The sequence below is a fragment of the Rhipicephalus sanguineus genome, chromosome 5 (genome assembly GCF_013339695.2).
Source record: "Rhipicephalus sanguineus isolate Rsan-2018 chromosome 5, BIME_Rsan_1.4, whole genome shotgun sequence".
Taxonomy (NCBI): domain Eukaryota; kingdom Metazoa; phylum Arthropoda; class Arachnida; order Ixodida; family Ixodidae; genus Rhipicephalus; species Rhipicephalus sanguineus.
The window spans coordinates 89920479-89937439 of NC_051180.1; the positions used below are offsets into that span (position 1 = coordinate 89920479).

The 16961-nt window shown below is 45.8% G+C and overlaps 1 protein-coding gene across 1 annotated transcript in view; it reads left to right on the forward strand.

The window, feature by feature from the left end:
* The window catches only part of LOC119394828 (uncharacterized), a 148407-nt gene that overhangs the window by 111643 nt on the left and 19803 nt on the right, over positions 1 to 16961 (forward strand). The window contains 7 exon segments of the mRNA XM_049415997.1: positions 3619 to 3864; positions 3866 to 3961; positions 3963 to 3989; positions 7678 to 7746; positions 13356 to 13407; positions 13937 to 14004; positions 16200 to 16280. Of these exon segments, the coding sequence (XP_049271954.1) occupies positions 3619 to 3864; positions 3866 to 3961; positions 3963 to 3989; positions 7678 to 7746; positions 13356 to 13407; positions 13937 to 14004; positions 16200 to 16280 (639 nt within the window).

A 16961-nucleotide genomic window follows, 5' to 3' on the forward strand; every position in this document is an offset into this window, starting at 1 on the left:
TCATGTAGCGTTCCTGCGGCCGGGATTTTACGAAGTTTGTTGCATTTCAAAAAAAAAAGAGTAAATGTGGTGATCGCAGTAATGAGATTATTTTTATTGAGAACACTGATACGTTTTACACGCAAGCGTGCATGCCCCATCTGTGTAATTGGAGGGTGTCCGCGCAAAGCAACACCATCTAGAGGTAAAGCGGAGATGGAGAAAGAAGATGATGTGTCGCGGAGGAGACGCTGCATGGTGAGCCAAGAACAGCAGCGCAGGTAGGGGGAGAAAACATATGCGTGCGAATTAAATTAACTAGCGTGGTGTGTGGTTACACAAGCAAACACCAACACACGTCACTCCACGACACCGAACCTTTCCTTTCACAATGCACCCTCACTTCACTTTCCGACCCCCTTGCTATACTATACAAGGCTACGTCATGCTTTACCCTCTTCCCTCCTCTTTTACTTCCTCCTCACTTGCTTTTCCCACACACTTGCTGTACTATACTACGCGTGGATACGCTACGCTAGGAGCTGCTTGACACATACCCGCTTCCTGTGGCGCATGCCCGCCGAATTTTTTGTCTACGACAACGGCCTTACTCCGCTTAAACAGCTCCGCTGTCAAAACAGTTTTCGAAAAAAAAATTGTGGAATATAATTTGCCGAGACTATATAGACGCAATGAGATATGAGAGACCCCGTAGTAGAAGGCTTCAACTTAGTTTTGCCCACCTGGAGTTCTTAGCCACCGTCCGTCGGAATTCCAGTCTTTGTAGCCACACTGTTCCCTACCTCTCGCTTGGCAACGAGTGACATACTGTATACGGCTGTCCCATCCCCGAACACCCTCCAGTCTAGACGGTGTTGCATCACCACGGCGGCAATCCATCAGGCTCAGGCAGCGTCCCCCCTCTTTTGTCTGAACTCCAAGTTCCCTCTCCTTGGGGGTCTTTTTATCTCTCTGCATTTCCTCTCGCTCACTCACCCAAGACTCTGGTGCCCTTTATCCACCTATTGGCAGACCTATTCTCTGCCCTCGAGCTGTGAAGACGTATTTCTTTCGTTTCTCGCAATAAGCTCCCGACAGATTCTTCAACTCGCGCCCCAAGCACGGTAGATAAGCGTTCTTGCACGCAAGCCGGGAACCGAACCCGCGACATCGTTCTCTGCACCGCCACGACCAAGCTCTTGCTTGAGGGACAGGTGCTGGTGTGGCTTGGGAGGCGGCAAGTGACCCCTTTGCACACCTCTGCCAACGCCCGTGCTTCTATCGGCCCGTAACTGCCGGTGCGGTGCCATACAAGACAAGCAGAGTTCCCTTCCTAACTTACTTAACCTCCTTATTACTTATTACCTCTGAGAGTCTGTCCAGTTTTATGCGGCAGGTCTCCTTCACTCGTCACATACTCCCAAGAATTGCAAGGATAGTTGGCACCTTTTAAACTTGATTTAAGCATTCCACACAGCCTCCCATGTATACCCGAACGGTGTCCGAACTAAACTCAATTCAGACAAAATTTTCAAAGCTGTAGTTTGCGTCTAGAAAACATGAACTCACGAAGGTATGGTATACGGTATGGTATGGTATGGTATGGTATGGTATGGTATGGTATGGTATGGTATGGTATGGTATGGTATGGTATGGTATGGAGTGGTGGGGTATGGTATGAAGTCCTGAGGGATCAGTCTTGGACTGATGCGAGTGCCGTGGGTTGATAACGGCTCATGTCTGTTGCAAATAAGGCACTATACTGTTTAGTGACAATCTTCATGCAAGCATGCAGATTATCAGATTATCGTGCCGTTTGTGATGATCTCGACCTCTCGACACACTGTACAAGCGGACTTATTATACAGCGCGGTTGGACTCCTACTTCGCAGTCTGCTACTGATACCACCACGCTCACATGGTCACTTGTCTTGGCGCCGCGGTGGCACAGAGGTTACGGTGCTCGGCTGCTGACCCAAAAGGGGTGGGTTCGATTTTGGCCGCGACGGTCGCATTAAGATGGAGGCGAAATGTTAATGGCCCGCGTACTGCGCGACGTCAGTGCGCATTAAAGAGCACCAAATGGTCGAAATCATCCGAGGCTCTCCACTACCGCGTCTCATAGCTTGAGTCACTTTGGTACGTTGAACCCCATAAACCAAACCAAACCAAACCACGCTTCTTGTAATTATCTCGTCCTGTAAGCGTTGTTAGAACGAAAGGTTGTTGCGCTTTTATTGCAGTAGTACACCGGCACGCATGCATCTTAATCGAGCAGGTCTAAAGTCAAGTGTACTTGAAGCATGTGTGCGGTCTATGTCACTATCACGCGAAATTCGCAACGGCTGACTCCATATTTTATTCCTATTTCTGACGACCTCGGCTTCACTGTGCGACAACAGATGAGTGTGAACCGGCAGTCTCGTGCGTACAGCTGACACAGCTGCAGAAACCATGGAAACTTGCCGCTTACCGAAATTTCTTTACCGGATTGTCACGAATGTGTATGGGGGTGGACCCGTACATACCAGAAAGGCATGACGCTGTCGTCTGAACTTCTCCGATACCGAAACCCGTGGCCGTTACCGTAGAGACTGTAGAATTTCAGAAGACACGGGCTTACCCGCTTGCGGGTCTGGCAGCAGCAACATCGGCAAGACGCGAACAAAGACGTTGTACTTTACTTTCTTGAGCTTGCATTGTCGTATCACCAATTTCTTCCAACAAAAACACGGTGTTCCAGTTCAAGGAGTGCAGCCGAAGGGTTGCCTACAGTCCTTTCACGCTGAGTGCATGCGTAAGCCGACCGGACTGGATCCCCAATTATCCGAGCGTTGTTAGTGCGCCCACGACACGGCGTTACAGATCAAACTCGCGCGTCTCGCTTCCTTCGAAAGCTTGCAGAATACGAGACACCGTCACACAAGCTAATCGCTTGTGTCACAATAGCTTTCGCACGTAAAACTTGAGCGCAATGGAAACAATGAACGACGTACGCGCATTATCGGTTGTGGAGGCTGATTGATTGGGTATTGTCAGTATCGGCAGAGCAGAACCGACGGGCTGCCCTTAACGTCACTATAGAATCTCGCGCGACCCCCGCGCTCGCCTCATCTGTCCCTAATAGCCATCCCCCTGTCACAACGTCGGTTGAATCCATTCAAACACTACATGCATTACCCGTCGTGGAGAAAGAAGGGCAACGAGGAAAAGCCCTTCGCATCGTTTGCTCGCCGATAGTGCTCGCTACGACAACCGCCAGCTTCTTGTACTTGGCACCGATACGGATGTGAAACAAGCCGTGTATTTTCGCCGAGTGAAGCGGACGCGACCTGCAGCGGCCAGGAGGCGGATTCGTTCGACCGCACGTGTCGAAGCGTACTCTTGTTCTTACCCCTGCCACTCGGTGGGCTCCGCATACTGCGCCTCATTTCACCGCTCTTTTCACCATCGACAGCTATCGGACACATCGAAGAAAAGCTGCGTGTGCAAAGTGTTGCCGATTGAGGTGACCTGACTTCGTTACCCGAGTTTGGACTTCAAGTGGGCTTGCTGCAGGTAATGACAGCAACGTAACAGCGCAAGTATCATCCTGTGAGTCGTGCAACGGTCTCTGTGTATTCTGCAGCGGTATTGTGAGGTCGGCACTCACGTGTGGCATCAGCGATGGACGGCACGCCCAAGTTCGGAGGGGTCGACTATGCCGTGTTGGCCGCGATGTTGTCCGTATCGTCGGGCATCGGAGTGTACTTCGCGTGGCGTGACCGACGCGATCAGTCGAACCAGTCTTTCCTGATGGGCAACCGGCAACTGGGTTTCGTGCCCGTGTCACTGTCCATGATGGCCAGCCTACAGTCGGCGACCACGGTGCTCGGCTACCCCGCCTGAGATGTACTACCGGGGCACGCAGTTCTGGGTAGCCATCTTCGGTCTGGCCATCTCCAACGTCATAGCGGCTGAGGTCTTTCTACCCGTGTTCTACAGGACTACAGCTGACCAGCGTCAACTCGGTCAGTGACCGTAGTCCGGTTTTCTTTTTCTGTGTTCGTGTTCTTATCAGTCGCGATTAGGGCGCCCGTAAAACTGCGCATCGTCTGCCTTTGCCGTGCAGCCGATAATATTCGCCTTGTTGCATGCTTTATCAGCCGAGGTGTGTGTGTGTGTGTGTGTGTGTGTGTGTGTGTGTGTGTGTGTGTGTGTGTGTGTGTGTGTGTGTGTGTGTGTGTGTGTGTGTGTGTGTGTGTGTGTGTGTGTGTGTGTGTGTGTGTGTGTGTGTGTGTGTGTGTGTGTGCGTGTGTGTGTGTGTGTGTATGTGTGTGTGTGTGTGTGTTCTACGCAGACTGTGTGTACATTGCAAATATTGCGGCAGTATGTGCCAATCGTCCGATGTATCCACCCAGTACTGGAAGAAAGCTTTCACAGCAAGATCTTCATTCATTAGATTGCTACATGATTAACAACTAATTGCGCAAAGCTTTGGCATTGGCGTTACATACAGAGAGGACTGGGCATAGAGACTGGCCAATAGCGAACCGGGATAACGTGCTCCTTCAAACGTGAGGTTATCATATTCGTCTTGCTAGAAAAACACAAGCGACAAAAAAAAAATCGCGGCTGTCTGCAAGCAGTTTTTTTTTTCTTAATTTTATTGCTGAAACTGTTTTCAGCGAATGACAGAGTGAGATCATCTGAAACATACAGCCAGCGCAAATAGGCCCCACGGATGAGAATAACTTTTTCGCTGAATGATTGCTTATGTCTACAAAACAGGCACTCGTTCAGCGAATTAAGATTTAGAGATATATGAACCCGATAGCCCTTGAAAGTCAATCGCCTGGCCCAATTGTACTGCTCTACGGAAAGTTTTCAGCCCTGCGCTACGTTCCACAGTAGCATTTGCTGGCAGGCTAGTTGGCGATGCATAGTTCATATGTAAACCCGTATAAACGTAAAAAGAAGACACGGGACAGAGGGCTGACTTCAACTAACTAGTTTATTTTTTGGGTGGGCTTGCATATTTACGGAAGACCATCTCTATCAGACAATATACCCCCACCCTCACAAAAAAAAAAAGAAAAAAGAGCACTCTGTCCTGTGCCTTCTTGTTTCCTTGTTACGTTTGTGTTGGTTTACCTATGAGCTACGCCCTATAGCGGTCTTTTTCTAAATATTCGTCCGCGTGTTTTTCGCAGCAAGTGGTTAAATTTATACGTTCAGTGAACCAGAAGGGCGACATGCATCTGCATTGCATCGGTTTTGCAATACCGACGCATAGAAAAGTATACCTGGAACGGCGGTGCGCGAAACTCCATGTGAAATCACAGCCGACTCTGTGTGCGTCATATAGAACGCGATAAGTCTGTTTCATCTGTATCGGGTTTGCGTCAAAAAAGACATTGCTTGCTCTGTAGCAATTGTGAAATGTCTGCTGTTTCCCGCTAAGAAGCCGACTTTGTGGGAGTCGTCGTATCGTCGCTAGCATGCAAAGGTCGCCATTTATTACCGTCCCTTTAATTGGAGTTGAGCCAGATAATGTTTGGCGGCGCCTAAGGCTTTCTTGGGATGGTGCAATATATTCTTAACCCATTTTAGTTGTTATGCATGAGTCTACTAGATTCGTTCCGGCAGCCCTGTGGCGACGACTTACCACTAGTGACCTTGTCGCCTGGCTCGATGGTGGGCAAAATACAAAGATAGAGAGAGAGAGAGAGAGAAATGACCACGTACTTGAATTTAGGTGCTCGTTAAAGAATCTCAGCTGCAGAGTTGCCAGTTCCGCTTATAATAAGCGGATCTGGGCTTCTTTTTCCGCCTAGTCGCTTGCAGAATTTTCCACTTCGCTTGTTGCCTTTTTTGGGCTTATTTGGCTTTTTACAGCAAGTATTGTTATTTTAGTGATCATCACCTTCACCAATAGCGCGTTTGTCGTTCACTAATAGCGCATTTGCCGATGACTTTGAGTAGTTGAGTGTTGAAGTCAAACATACGTTGGGGAATCAACAAGTAACGTTAATCATGCGCTGGCAAACGTGCATTCAACCAAATGGAGACTATACCCTGGAGACAATTTTAAAAAGTAATTATCAGCTTATATTTGTGGGTATTCTCGCTGTACAAAACGATTAAAGTGATTTTTTCCCACTCCCCTTCGTATCTGAATTATTTTTTCTATTATAAGTAAAAGTATTTTGAAGAATGGGAAAATTCACAAAATTTTTGCTTCTTTTGGACATGTTCGCGACAGTCGCCCCGCTTTTTTGGGCTTCTTTTGTGATGATTATTTGCTTGTTAGCTCGGTAGCATTTGGCAACTCTGCTCAGGTGACAAAAAATCAACTCGTTGTCATTTCAAATACGGCGAGCGTGGTAATCGTATTGTGGCGTAGGCACACAGAAATCTAAGGATTTGATTGCTTCAAGAAAATGCTTTTTTTTTAAATAGATGTTTCTAGCGTTGTAGCTTGTCGTCGCACGCGTTCGATGAAAATGGTAGGCTTATATTAAGTGGGCGCAATAAGGTACGTACAAGCAGCTCAGCAGATCTGCTCAGAATGTTTTCACGTTAGGCATTTGTAATAAGTTTCACACTAAATTGCCAGCATAAAAAAATTATAATTTCAGTTAAACGCTTCTGACGCGAGAGCGAGAAGATCATTGTGGCCGTCAATGCTGACGATGTCCACTTCACGCCTACTGCAAGCTTAATAATAATACGCCCCTTTAGTTGAAAACACTGATGCAATGTTGTTATATCTCTGAGAACCGGCGCATACCAGCCAAACTGTTATCTTTCACGCTGCCTTTTATTTCCTTCTCATTTTTATAATTGAGAGCACATTTATTTTTGTTCTAGTTCATCCTCGTTGTCGCTATTGTTATTCTTTATTTGTTGCTGTAACAATAGATATAGAGCGCAAGATGCATCACTATCTTTTTTTTTTCTTCAAAAAGGCGCAGTCACGCTAGGATGAAGCAATTACAAAGAAATGTCAGTTTGATTCTGGCTACGCACTCGGCCACTTATCAGTTAAAGTAACAATATCCGTGCAAACGAGCTACCCAATATATACTAAAGTACAATACAGCCTGATAAAGCCGGCAGGTGTTGATGAAAAGTCCACAGACCTATTCAAGAACCAAGGAACAGCCGGCGTCTTATTTGTGGAATAACATTTCCCATCATGCCAATAATAACTTTAAAAGAGCTCGCGGGTTGCGTGCTTGTTCAGCATAGGCGTGCGCACAGGAGGGGGGGGGGGCGGCCGCCCCCCCTAGTAACCTAAGAGGGGGGGGGGCGCAGAATCTGCCCCATACATTGACTCCCCCTAGTCACCTAAGAGGGCAGGGGCGCAAAATCTGCCTCGTACATTGACTTACAAGAGGGGGGGGGGCGCTGCGATGAACCTTCGCCCCCCCCCCCCCCTGATGGGGAACCCTGCGCACGCCTATGTTGTTCAGCATGTTTCTTTCTCACTTTGTATTCGTGCGAATGAAAGGGCAAGAGGATGGTTTGGGAGGATGGGAGGTTGAGGCACCCGTTGTTAAATACACAACCAGCCAGGTGTTGTACATATTTCGCAGCATAGTGTTGACAAAAAATGCAAGGATGCACTGCGATGCGATGGCTTCACGTTTCTTTCGACGCTGCTAGTATACAGTATAGGACATAACTGCTTGCTCGCGTATCTTCCCTTCGCAGTATTTGGAGAGGAGGTTCGACTCGACTGCAGTGCGGCTGCTCGGTTCGCTGTCATTCATCGTGAACACGGTGAGTGCTCAAGTGAATCACTCGTAAACGTTTGGTGTTGGTGTTCTCTGGAAAGTGTTGTACGAGTTCAATTAGAATTGAATTTATTGACATAATTTATTTACAATAATGTAGTGGTTGTTGAAACACATATGAATCCCGAGCCTAACGCTTCTTGGCATTCATTCAGACGTAAGTATGAAAAAGAGCAAAACAATAAGTATATAATAAAAATATTTAATAACGTTATAACACTTCAGAAATTAATTATAACACATTATGTATGTACAGAGGATTGCAATTGATAAGACATAAGGACAAAAAAACAAGAACAAAAATATGTAAGAGGGCGTATAAAAAGAGCATGTCGAACAGCGAAGTAATAAGTATACCGACAAAAACAATTTACTAACATTACCTATAACACTTTGAAAACTAATTATAACACATTATGAATGTACAGAGCGTACTAACCTATCGATAGTTCGTCGCGCATTGAATTAACGTCGTGCAGTTGTGTGCAGCGTGAATGCATATGCCGTCTTCGCCTACGTGCTGTGTAGAAATTTGAATGCATGGAAATAGGAAGTTCGATGGGAATTCACGCGGAAAATCGGGCAAAAAAAAGCATGAAGCCCATGCAGTGTGATTTGTAGAAGAGTAAAAAAAAAAGAAATCGCACCATCTCCCGCTAAAGGGGACCACGAGGCGATGCGAAGCAGCGTTTCGGCATGTAGAGCCCGCGTTTCAGAGGAGGACTGGAGAGGGGAGAGAAGCAAACGGGAGAGGGGAAGTGGAGAAGGGAGGGGAGAGAGGGAAATGGGAGAGGGAGAGGGGAGGGGAAATGAGAAGTGGAGAGGGGAGTGGAGTGGAGAGGGAGATGAGGTGTGTGAAGAGGGCTTGCGCATGCGCAGTAAGGGTGGTCACGCCGCACACCACCACCGGATTGAACTCCACTATAAGATGCTTCACATCTAATAACTCGAAATGTTTTGCACGTTAAAGGGGTCATGAAGCACCCCTCTGGCTTGTTGAAAAAACACATCCTGCGGAAGGCTGACACGGCTATGAACTGCTCAGCCAAATATTGCAGTCGTGCGCGCCGCGTAAAGGCTACAAGCGGAACGCGAAGTTGCTGTTTTCTCAGGCGCCCTCTTTTCAAACAGAGGCCGGTTCTCACTCTCGTCGGTGGGCGGGTCGTCTGCCGAATGACGTCGCGATCTGCATCGCCGCGTCGCAAAAGACATAGCATCCTCATTGGCCGATAGCCGACATAAATCGAGAGCGGCGTTCGGATCAGATGCGCTTCTTGCCACGGGGTGCCGCCACTTGCCGGCGCCGCACTCCTCAGTACACGGTAGCCGCGCTTGCGCACGCAAATCACAGCGAGAGAGCGATCGCGTTTCATGACGCGCGCTGACGTAACTTGTTTCCCCCGTGCCATCCCTCCCCGTGTAGCTTCCAGTGCGCTCGTCGGCACGAGAAAAGAGAGAAAGCGATGAGAGCATGCGCCCAAACCCCGTAACCCCGCTCATTCTTGACGGATTCGAGAAATTTTTGCGGTAATCGATTCGGGAGGCAGTAAACTCCGATACAGATGTCATTAGATCATTACTTGGAAAAGTGATTCATGACCCCTTTAAAGAACACCTGGTAGTGGAAATTTCCGGAGCCCTCCACTGCGGCGTCTCTCTTAATGATATCGTGGTTTTGCACGTAATACCCCGCATATTATGATTAACTAGAACGCATTTCTGTTAGTGGAAAATATCGAGCACAAACTTTATAAGGATCAGAGTTAAACGGACACTAAATAAAAAAATCGAGTAGGCCGTACTAGTAAGCTGCTCTTTTGCAATTGCAGAAAATAAACTCACCCATGCTGTATGAACAGGTTTTGTAAGCGAGATAAGGAGAAAAAGAAATGAAGCCGTGTTTAGATTCCGTCTTTAACTTGCCCAATCAGCTCGCCGGGACAATAGAGACTTAGCGCAGCTGGCCTGAACATAGTAAATTTTTTAACTCTAAAGGTGTGTCACAATGTGTCAGAGCCTGGCTACAAAAAAAAAAAAAAAAAGAATGGCAGATCCCAATCGGTTTCGTGCGAAGCAGTCAGCGAGTAGTTGTATATGCTGTATTTTTTGGCTTTGAGCCAAGTGTTACCGACGTGCTTTGTAAATGCAGTATAGTTGTGTGCACATCGTGGGTTTACCAGATACGTCGACTGCACTGTCGTTTAAAGGGTAACTTATGGTCTGACGCAACATCAGCACTCACATTAGAGCACAGACGCCGGCTTTATCGATATCCCTGGCAATGTTGCGGCGGATGAATAACAAAAATAATACATCGGGAATACCAATAACAAAAAGCAAATTAAAACACATACTGCGATAGATGTCAGCTCGTCTTTGCAAAGCGACATAGTTTGACGGAAATTCCAGATATTCAGACCTATTTTGCATCAACCCTACTCTTCAATTTCGGATCCCTTTAACGTTAAAGGCTAGCAGGGCCTTTGAAACACTGGTGCACCGCCTCCGGCTCGGTACCGCGTACACAAAACACTTTTTACATAAAATTTCACAAGCAGAGAGTTCAGAATGCGCATGCAGACACGTGGATGAAGATATGCAGCATATTTTATTAGAATGCCCGCGATATCAGGACGAAAGACAACAACTAGTAAGAGATTTAATGGCACTGGATCGCAGGCCCTTCAGCCTACGAAAAATTCTATATAGGTCCATGGCCAACACCTTGCAAAAACGTGCACTATTAGCAGTCAAAAAGGCCCTAGAAAGAAGTGACATACTTGAAAATTATTGAGAAAAACTTTCAAAAGCTGACTTCATGCATGCACTTTGACCTGACTGTGTCGCATGTGTCGCTTCATGTGCAAACTCATTTTGTATGCATATGACTGGAATTTGAAAATTTCAGTACTGTTATGTGAATGGACGTTTCGTGCTTATTACAGCATATGCAGTGTTCGTGCGATTACATTTTATGTGAACTAAACTGTTATGTGACGAGAATGTATCTTGTGTGTTTTTTTTTTTCATTTTTTATGTAAATGGACTGTATATGAACTCAGCCTAGCTAATCTTTTAAGTATTCTTTTTTCTTTTCGTTTCTGTGACTTTATCGTATACTACCATCTGTGAAAAGGAGTAGACGGCGCTAGACAAAAGGGCCAAAATCTCCTGAACACTATCTAATAAAGAAAAATCGAAACGAAGTGCGCGCTACGGTGTGATCATGCGAATATCATTCGTTAGCGTATCGTTCCGGGCTCGAGCAACGCTTGAATATATATATTGCTGAGTCATAGGAGTGCGTATGTAATGTTTATTAGACTGTTATAAAAGCGGAGCCCACACTGGAACCACAACCGACGTTAACCCGACATGACGCATGTACCACAGGAGTACATATGTAATGTTTATTACCTTATTTTAACATTAGACAGCCAGCCCTGCAGCCACAACTCGCGTTGCACTGACATGACGCCTGCATAGGATATTTTTCCAAAGTAGTTTCAAGACCTGGCTTGGCTCCGTGGTAGAGTACTTGAATGCCGCGCAGCATGTCTGGGTTCGATTCCTGCGAGCATCCCGATTTTTAAATGCGAAGCATTTCTTAGCGAACGCAAGGTAGTCTGAGCGTTTCTATCTATCTATCTATCTATCTATCTATCTATCTATCTATCTATCTATCTATCTATCTATCTATCTATCTATCTATCTATCTATCTATCTATCTATCTATCTATCTATCTATCTATCTATCTATCTATCTATCTATCTATCTATCTATCTATCTATCTATCTATCTATCTATCTATCTATCTATCTATCTATCTATCTATCTATCTATCTATCCGCATATGTCCAGGTGTTCTCGTGATCGCCTCCTTAACAAAGTGTAGACCGAAATTGGCATGGGAGGGTACCTCGTATGCTGCATGGGGTACCCCGCAAGAGTATGTATATCACGGGGTAACCCGAGAGTACTCCTATGCTACAGGCGCCAAGTCGGATTAACGTCAATTGTGGTTCCATTGTTGGCTCCGCCTTTTTATAGCAGTCTAACTGACATTACATTTGTATTCCTATGATTCAGCAAGCTATATTCAAGCGTTGCTCGATCCCGGAGGAATACGCTAACGAAAGTTACTTATGGTATTCACATCATCGAACCGTAATGTGCACTTTGCTTCGATAATACTGGCGTCTGTGCTCTAACGGGACTTCTGACGTTGCTTCAGACCATAAGTTACACGCCAGTGTTGTCGACGTGCCTGGTAAGCCCATGATGTGCACGCAGCTACTACACTTCCAAAAACAGATCGATCCACTTCGTAACACTTGACACAAAACCAAGCATATGCAGCGTAGACTCGCTGACTGCTTCGCATGAAACCGATTCTCACAAGGCGTGGGATCTGCCGAATTTGTATACTTTGCATTCGTCTGGTCAACGCTGCGATGCCATATTTTAGTAATGCTCTCGCGTTCAAATTACCATTACCAATTTCTGTTCTCGCCGTTCCTGGGTGAATATACACTATCAATCACCGGTGGCGCATACCCGTATACCGTGGTATACGGGTATGTGCCGCGCACGACTGGAGGAAAGGGTTTCATTACGTACACGACAAATTTTCACGTTATTCGTGCCTTACAGTCATGTTCGTCATACCCTGATGCCCTCCTGTGCCAATTTTTGTCTATACCAGGTTAAGGAGGAGACTACGAGAGCACCCAGACGTAGGCGGCTACATAGATAGATAGTTCTCTTTCTTTACTCTTCTTTCGATCTCCCCCATCCCTTCCCCCTGTACAGGGTAGCATACCGGTTATGCCAAACTGGTTAACGTCCCTGTCTTTCCTCTCTCCCGTTTTCCTTCCTAGAAACGCTACATAGAAACGCTCATAGTGCCTTTGGTTCGCTAAGAAATGCCTTGCATTAAAAAAAAAAAAACCAACTTTGAAATGCTTGACGTCAATATGACATACCATCAGTCTGGTTGAAACACGCAATTAAAAAAAGAAACATTGACATTAATTGTGCCTAACAATTAACCTGTTTTCGTGAAAGCAACGGAAAAAAGTGCACTTAAAGGACACATTATCACTGTAATCTGTTAGTGTTTCGATATACTGTCAGACCACAAACCGTGTCTCGGCACTGAAGATTAAACTTGCAGAATTACAAGTATTACGAGTATACAGAATTAGAAACAGCGAGGTGCGCTTAGCGGCGTCTCCGGCCGAGGTGTGATCATGTGATCAAAGTGCTTCGCGAAAACGAATAGCGTGTAAAGAACTCACTGCGTCACAACAGCACGATGAGGGCGGCGACGCGAGCTTGTTCGTTGCTCATCTAGTGTAGAAGTGAAGTGCGCAGCAGCAGGAACAAGGCACTCAGAACAAGGACATGAAAATACATGAGAAGCTGTTGCGTCTGTCTGTCGCTCTTCCTTATGTCTTTGTTCCTGGTTCGCTTCACCTGATTACGTGACTGTAGCATCGATTGTCGCATTTTGCAATAAGAGTAGGGCTAATGGAATCGTTGAATTGCTGAAGTCTTATTTTCTTTGTGGAAATTTGTGCCTCATTTTCCAGATGCTATATATGGGAGTAGTGCTGTATGGACCGTCGTTGGCCTTGGAGTCAGGTAAGCTTTCTCCTCTTCTAGTACTATTTCAGAACATCGTGAGACACTTAACAGCGGGGCAGATGTTCAATGTATTTATTTTTTATTCATGGAGCAATCCTAGGCAGCCAGCTCGGAATTGAAAGGAATACCTGAAAGTCGTCTTAATCACGCATTTGTTTATTAACGGGCCTATTTCCAGTATTGTACATTGCAAACTGACAAGCGCAGTGCATATTATTCATCAAATAACGATGCTGTCTGCAAAATATCGTAACTGGATGCCTTGAGTTTCGATGAGCGCGATCGAACGAGAAATAACATTTGGCGCCATTACAAATTCCTCTCATCTGTCTACGGGAGCACAAGCTTGGGACAAAGGCCAGATAATGCGAGTGCATATTTAGCGTAGCCAGTGATGTACAGAAAGGGTCCGGGAGCTATAATGTTCTCACTTAAAACTAGAGCATGTAGCACAATATATGCTTAATTCCCTTGAAGATACTACGTTCTGCTTCCTTTTTTTTGTATGTGTGTGCCTTCCTTCAAGTGACCGGCTTTCCTGTGTGGTCGTCAATCGTGGTCATCGGTTTGATCTGCACGTTCTATACAGCGCTGGTAAGAGCATCCACCTTAATCTGTGTACTCTTCAAGCTGAGGAGAGAAAAAAAAAAACCCGGAACGAGAGAATATAAACCAGATATAGCGAAAATTAGTTCTAAAAGTAATTAGTAAGTTACGTTACTACTTACTTTTCTAGAATTGTTTAAAATGCATTTAAAGTTACGCTACAAATTACATCCGGTCGAACGAAATGAGATTACATTACTATTACTTTTGAAAAGTAATGAAACTACCTTACAATAACTTTTTAAAAAAGTTCAGCATTCATGCACTAACGCATGTGCACTCTATTTACAGCACATATAGTACACTGAAATCTCAGAGAGCCTTGTTGCATCGCAGAAGCAACAGGAACTCGGAAGTGAGCGCCAGAAAGGTGCCGTCGTTTGAAGGACAGAGTGTCCTTTGCCAACCGGGGTCATTCAAGTAGAGATGTACACCCAAGGACCCTGGCCATAGTGGAAACTCGGCTATATTGAAAACCCAGCCCTGCCATATCCGCTGGCTCAAATGAGGGCAGGGCTGTGTTCTGGTGGGCCTTTCTGTGATTTTCTATGTTTTCAGGCTTTTCTGTGGGACTGTCTCGTTCCCACGCCGATATTTGGCACTTTCCTTTTTTTTTGGTCAATCTTTTAATGCCATAAGGAAAGCGGATATGCTGTATATTAGTAAAAGTAATTGGGAATGTGAGCATCGCCATAGAGCTCGCTCACGGCAAGGCAGCCGCATCGCGAGATCATGGCCCTCAAGCATAGGTCGGCAAAAAATGTGGAGCTCACTCAGACTCACTCACGAAACATATCTTACCCTTAGGGCTCACTCGGACTCACACGTGATATTTTTATCAGTAACTTCCCGTGAAAAAGTTTGCGGGGGGAGGTCAAGGCACCTCCTCCCTGCTCAACTCATGCCTCTGATCAATAAATATTGAGCTGACGTATGAACGGTAGTGCGTTGAATTATGTGGGAGTATACGTGAGTATAAACGGGAGCCGACATAAGGCTGATAGTGATGCTGAACTTGAGTAGAAAGACCATAGGTCGGCAAAAAATATGGAGCTGACTCAGACTCACTCATGCAATATATTTCGCCCTTAGGGCTCACTCGGACTCACACTCACCAAAATTTTCCTCAACCAAACTCACCCGGACTCAGACTCACCAAAATTTTTCCCAACCGAACTCACTCGGACTCAGACTCACAAAAACTTTACTCACCCGGACTCACTCAGACTCACGTCTCGATATGAGTATGAGTGAATCTGAGTGAGTCGACTCATGAGTGAGTTCGCCGACCTATGCCCTCAAGATGGACGATCGTTAATCGAACGTATAAAAATAAACAGTTTTCTTTAATCCAGTGTAATCGGTCCTTCCAACAAGATATTCTACCCCTTAAGTTACGTACTTACGGCTAACAGGAAAGTAATGAGTAATTTCTTGAAATTGCTCGCTTGAAGTAATTCACTGCATTACTAAATTACCAGCCCACAAAATTAATTCCTTACTCAGTGCAGCAAAAAAACTACATTATTTACTATAATTTCATTACATCCATGTCTCATATATACACACACCCTTCACTATGTCACTTACTTCTTTCTGCTAAAAATGCATGTCTGACACAATTGTATGTCTCTTGAGCATTTCACGCGTAGTGGCGTTCATATGCGTTATGGTGACCGTTGGCATGGCGTTCGTGTAAGAGAGAGACAAGTATAAATAAAAGGCAGAGTGTTTAACCAGGACTAAGCCCGGCTGGCTAAGTATAGCTGGTAGATATACATACTCGCAAACCTGCGTGGCCACGAAGGTGCCGAATCTTTCGGGACCTCCCTTTAGAAAGAGTTTCGCGTAATGTACACCACATTAAGCTATACTATTCGTCACGTATGCTTAGGTCAAGTAGACTGCATGTTGAAGTGAATGGCCGCGTTTATAAATTTCCGCAATTCTTTGAATGCAACCATTACAGACTGTAATGTAAGTGTCCAGGCACGAGACATACATTTAGTAAATATCCGTATCCGGATGTGCTGCCGCTATCTCATCTTTCCTTATTCTGCCTTATATATTTGGTTTTGCTTATACTCACGTTATGGACGGCTGATAGAGTATATTGTGCCCTTCGGGCCATTACTAATTGCCCGTACGTGTTCTGAGTGACGTTACCCGTGCTGTGTCCGTAGGGTGGCATGAAGGCTGTGGTGTGGACTGACGCATTCCAGATGACCGTCATGCTGCTAGGCATGCTGAGCGTCGTCGTGTGGGTGAGTGCTGTCGGAGAGTGCAGTCTCCTTCAGGACACACACATACTGCACCGCGATTACGTTCGTCTTTAGTAGCTAGCCGAGTTACACAGCTTCGAGCTCTGTCCACGCGATATGCTATGCCTGGATAGGAAAGTTGCATTGATGTGTACATCGTGTACGCTCGGATCTCGCGGATTTCTTTCAGAGCAGAAGACTTATTCTAATTTGTGAGAAGCTTCGCTGAAAGGTAATTGAAAGAAATTAAAATGAAGAAACTTGTACGCAAATGTGTGTCCACAGGCCGGCGTCCGAACGCATGGCACTGTACCCCCCTTGTCTTAGATCCGCAGCCACGATTTTTCAATGCCGAGCGTTTTGTCGAGCGTTTAGTCGTAGCAACAGCGGAAGTACTCGCAAATGCTATTAACGTGCAGAAAAGGAACGCGCACGTATGTGTCGGTCCACGTGAAAGCTCATCAAACATTATAAACGAAAGTGTTGTTCGGCGCCGTAATGGAATATTTAAAAGACAGCGTGACTCTTTCAGACTTAGATCCTTGATATTTAGAATTTCCGACATGGGGCGGGGGGTGCTCGAAGAAGGCAAGCTTATAGAGTGTAATATTGCCACGTGTGTGTGCTTATACATGCCACGAAAGATTGCGCACTCCCGCGCGCACCTATACGTTCATGTGCCAG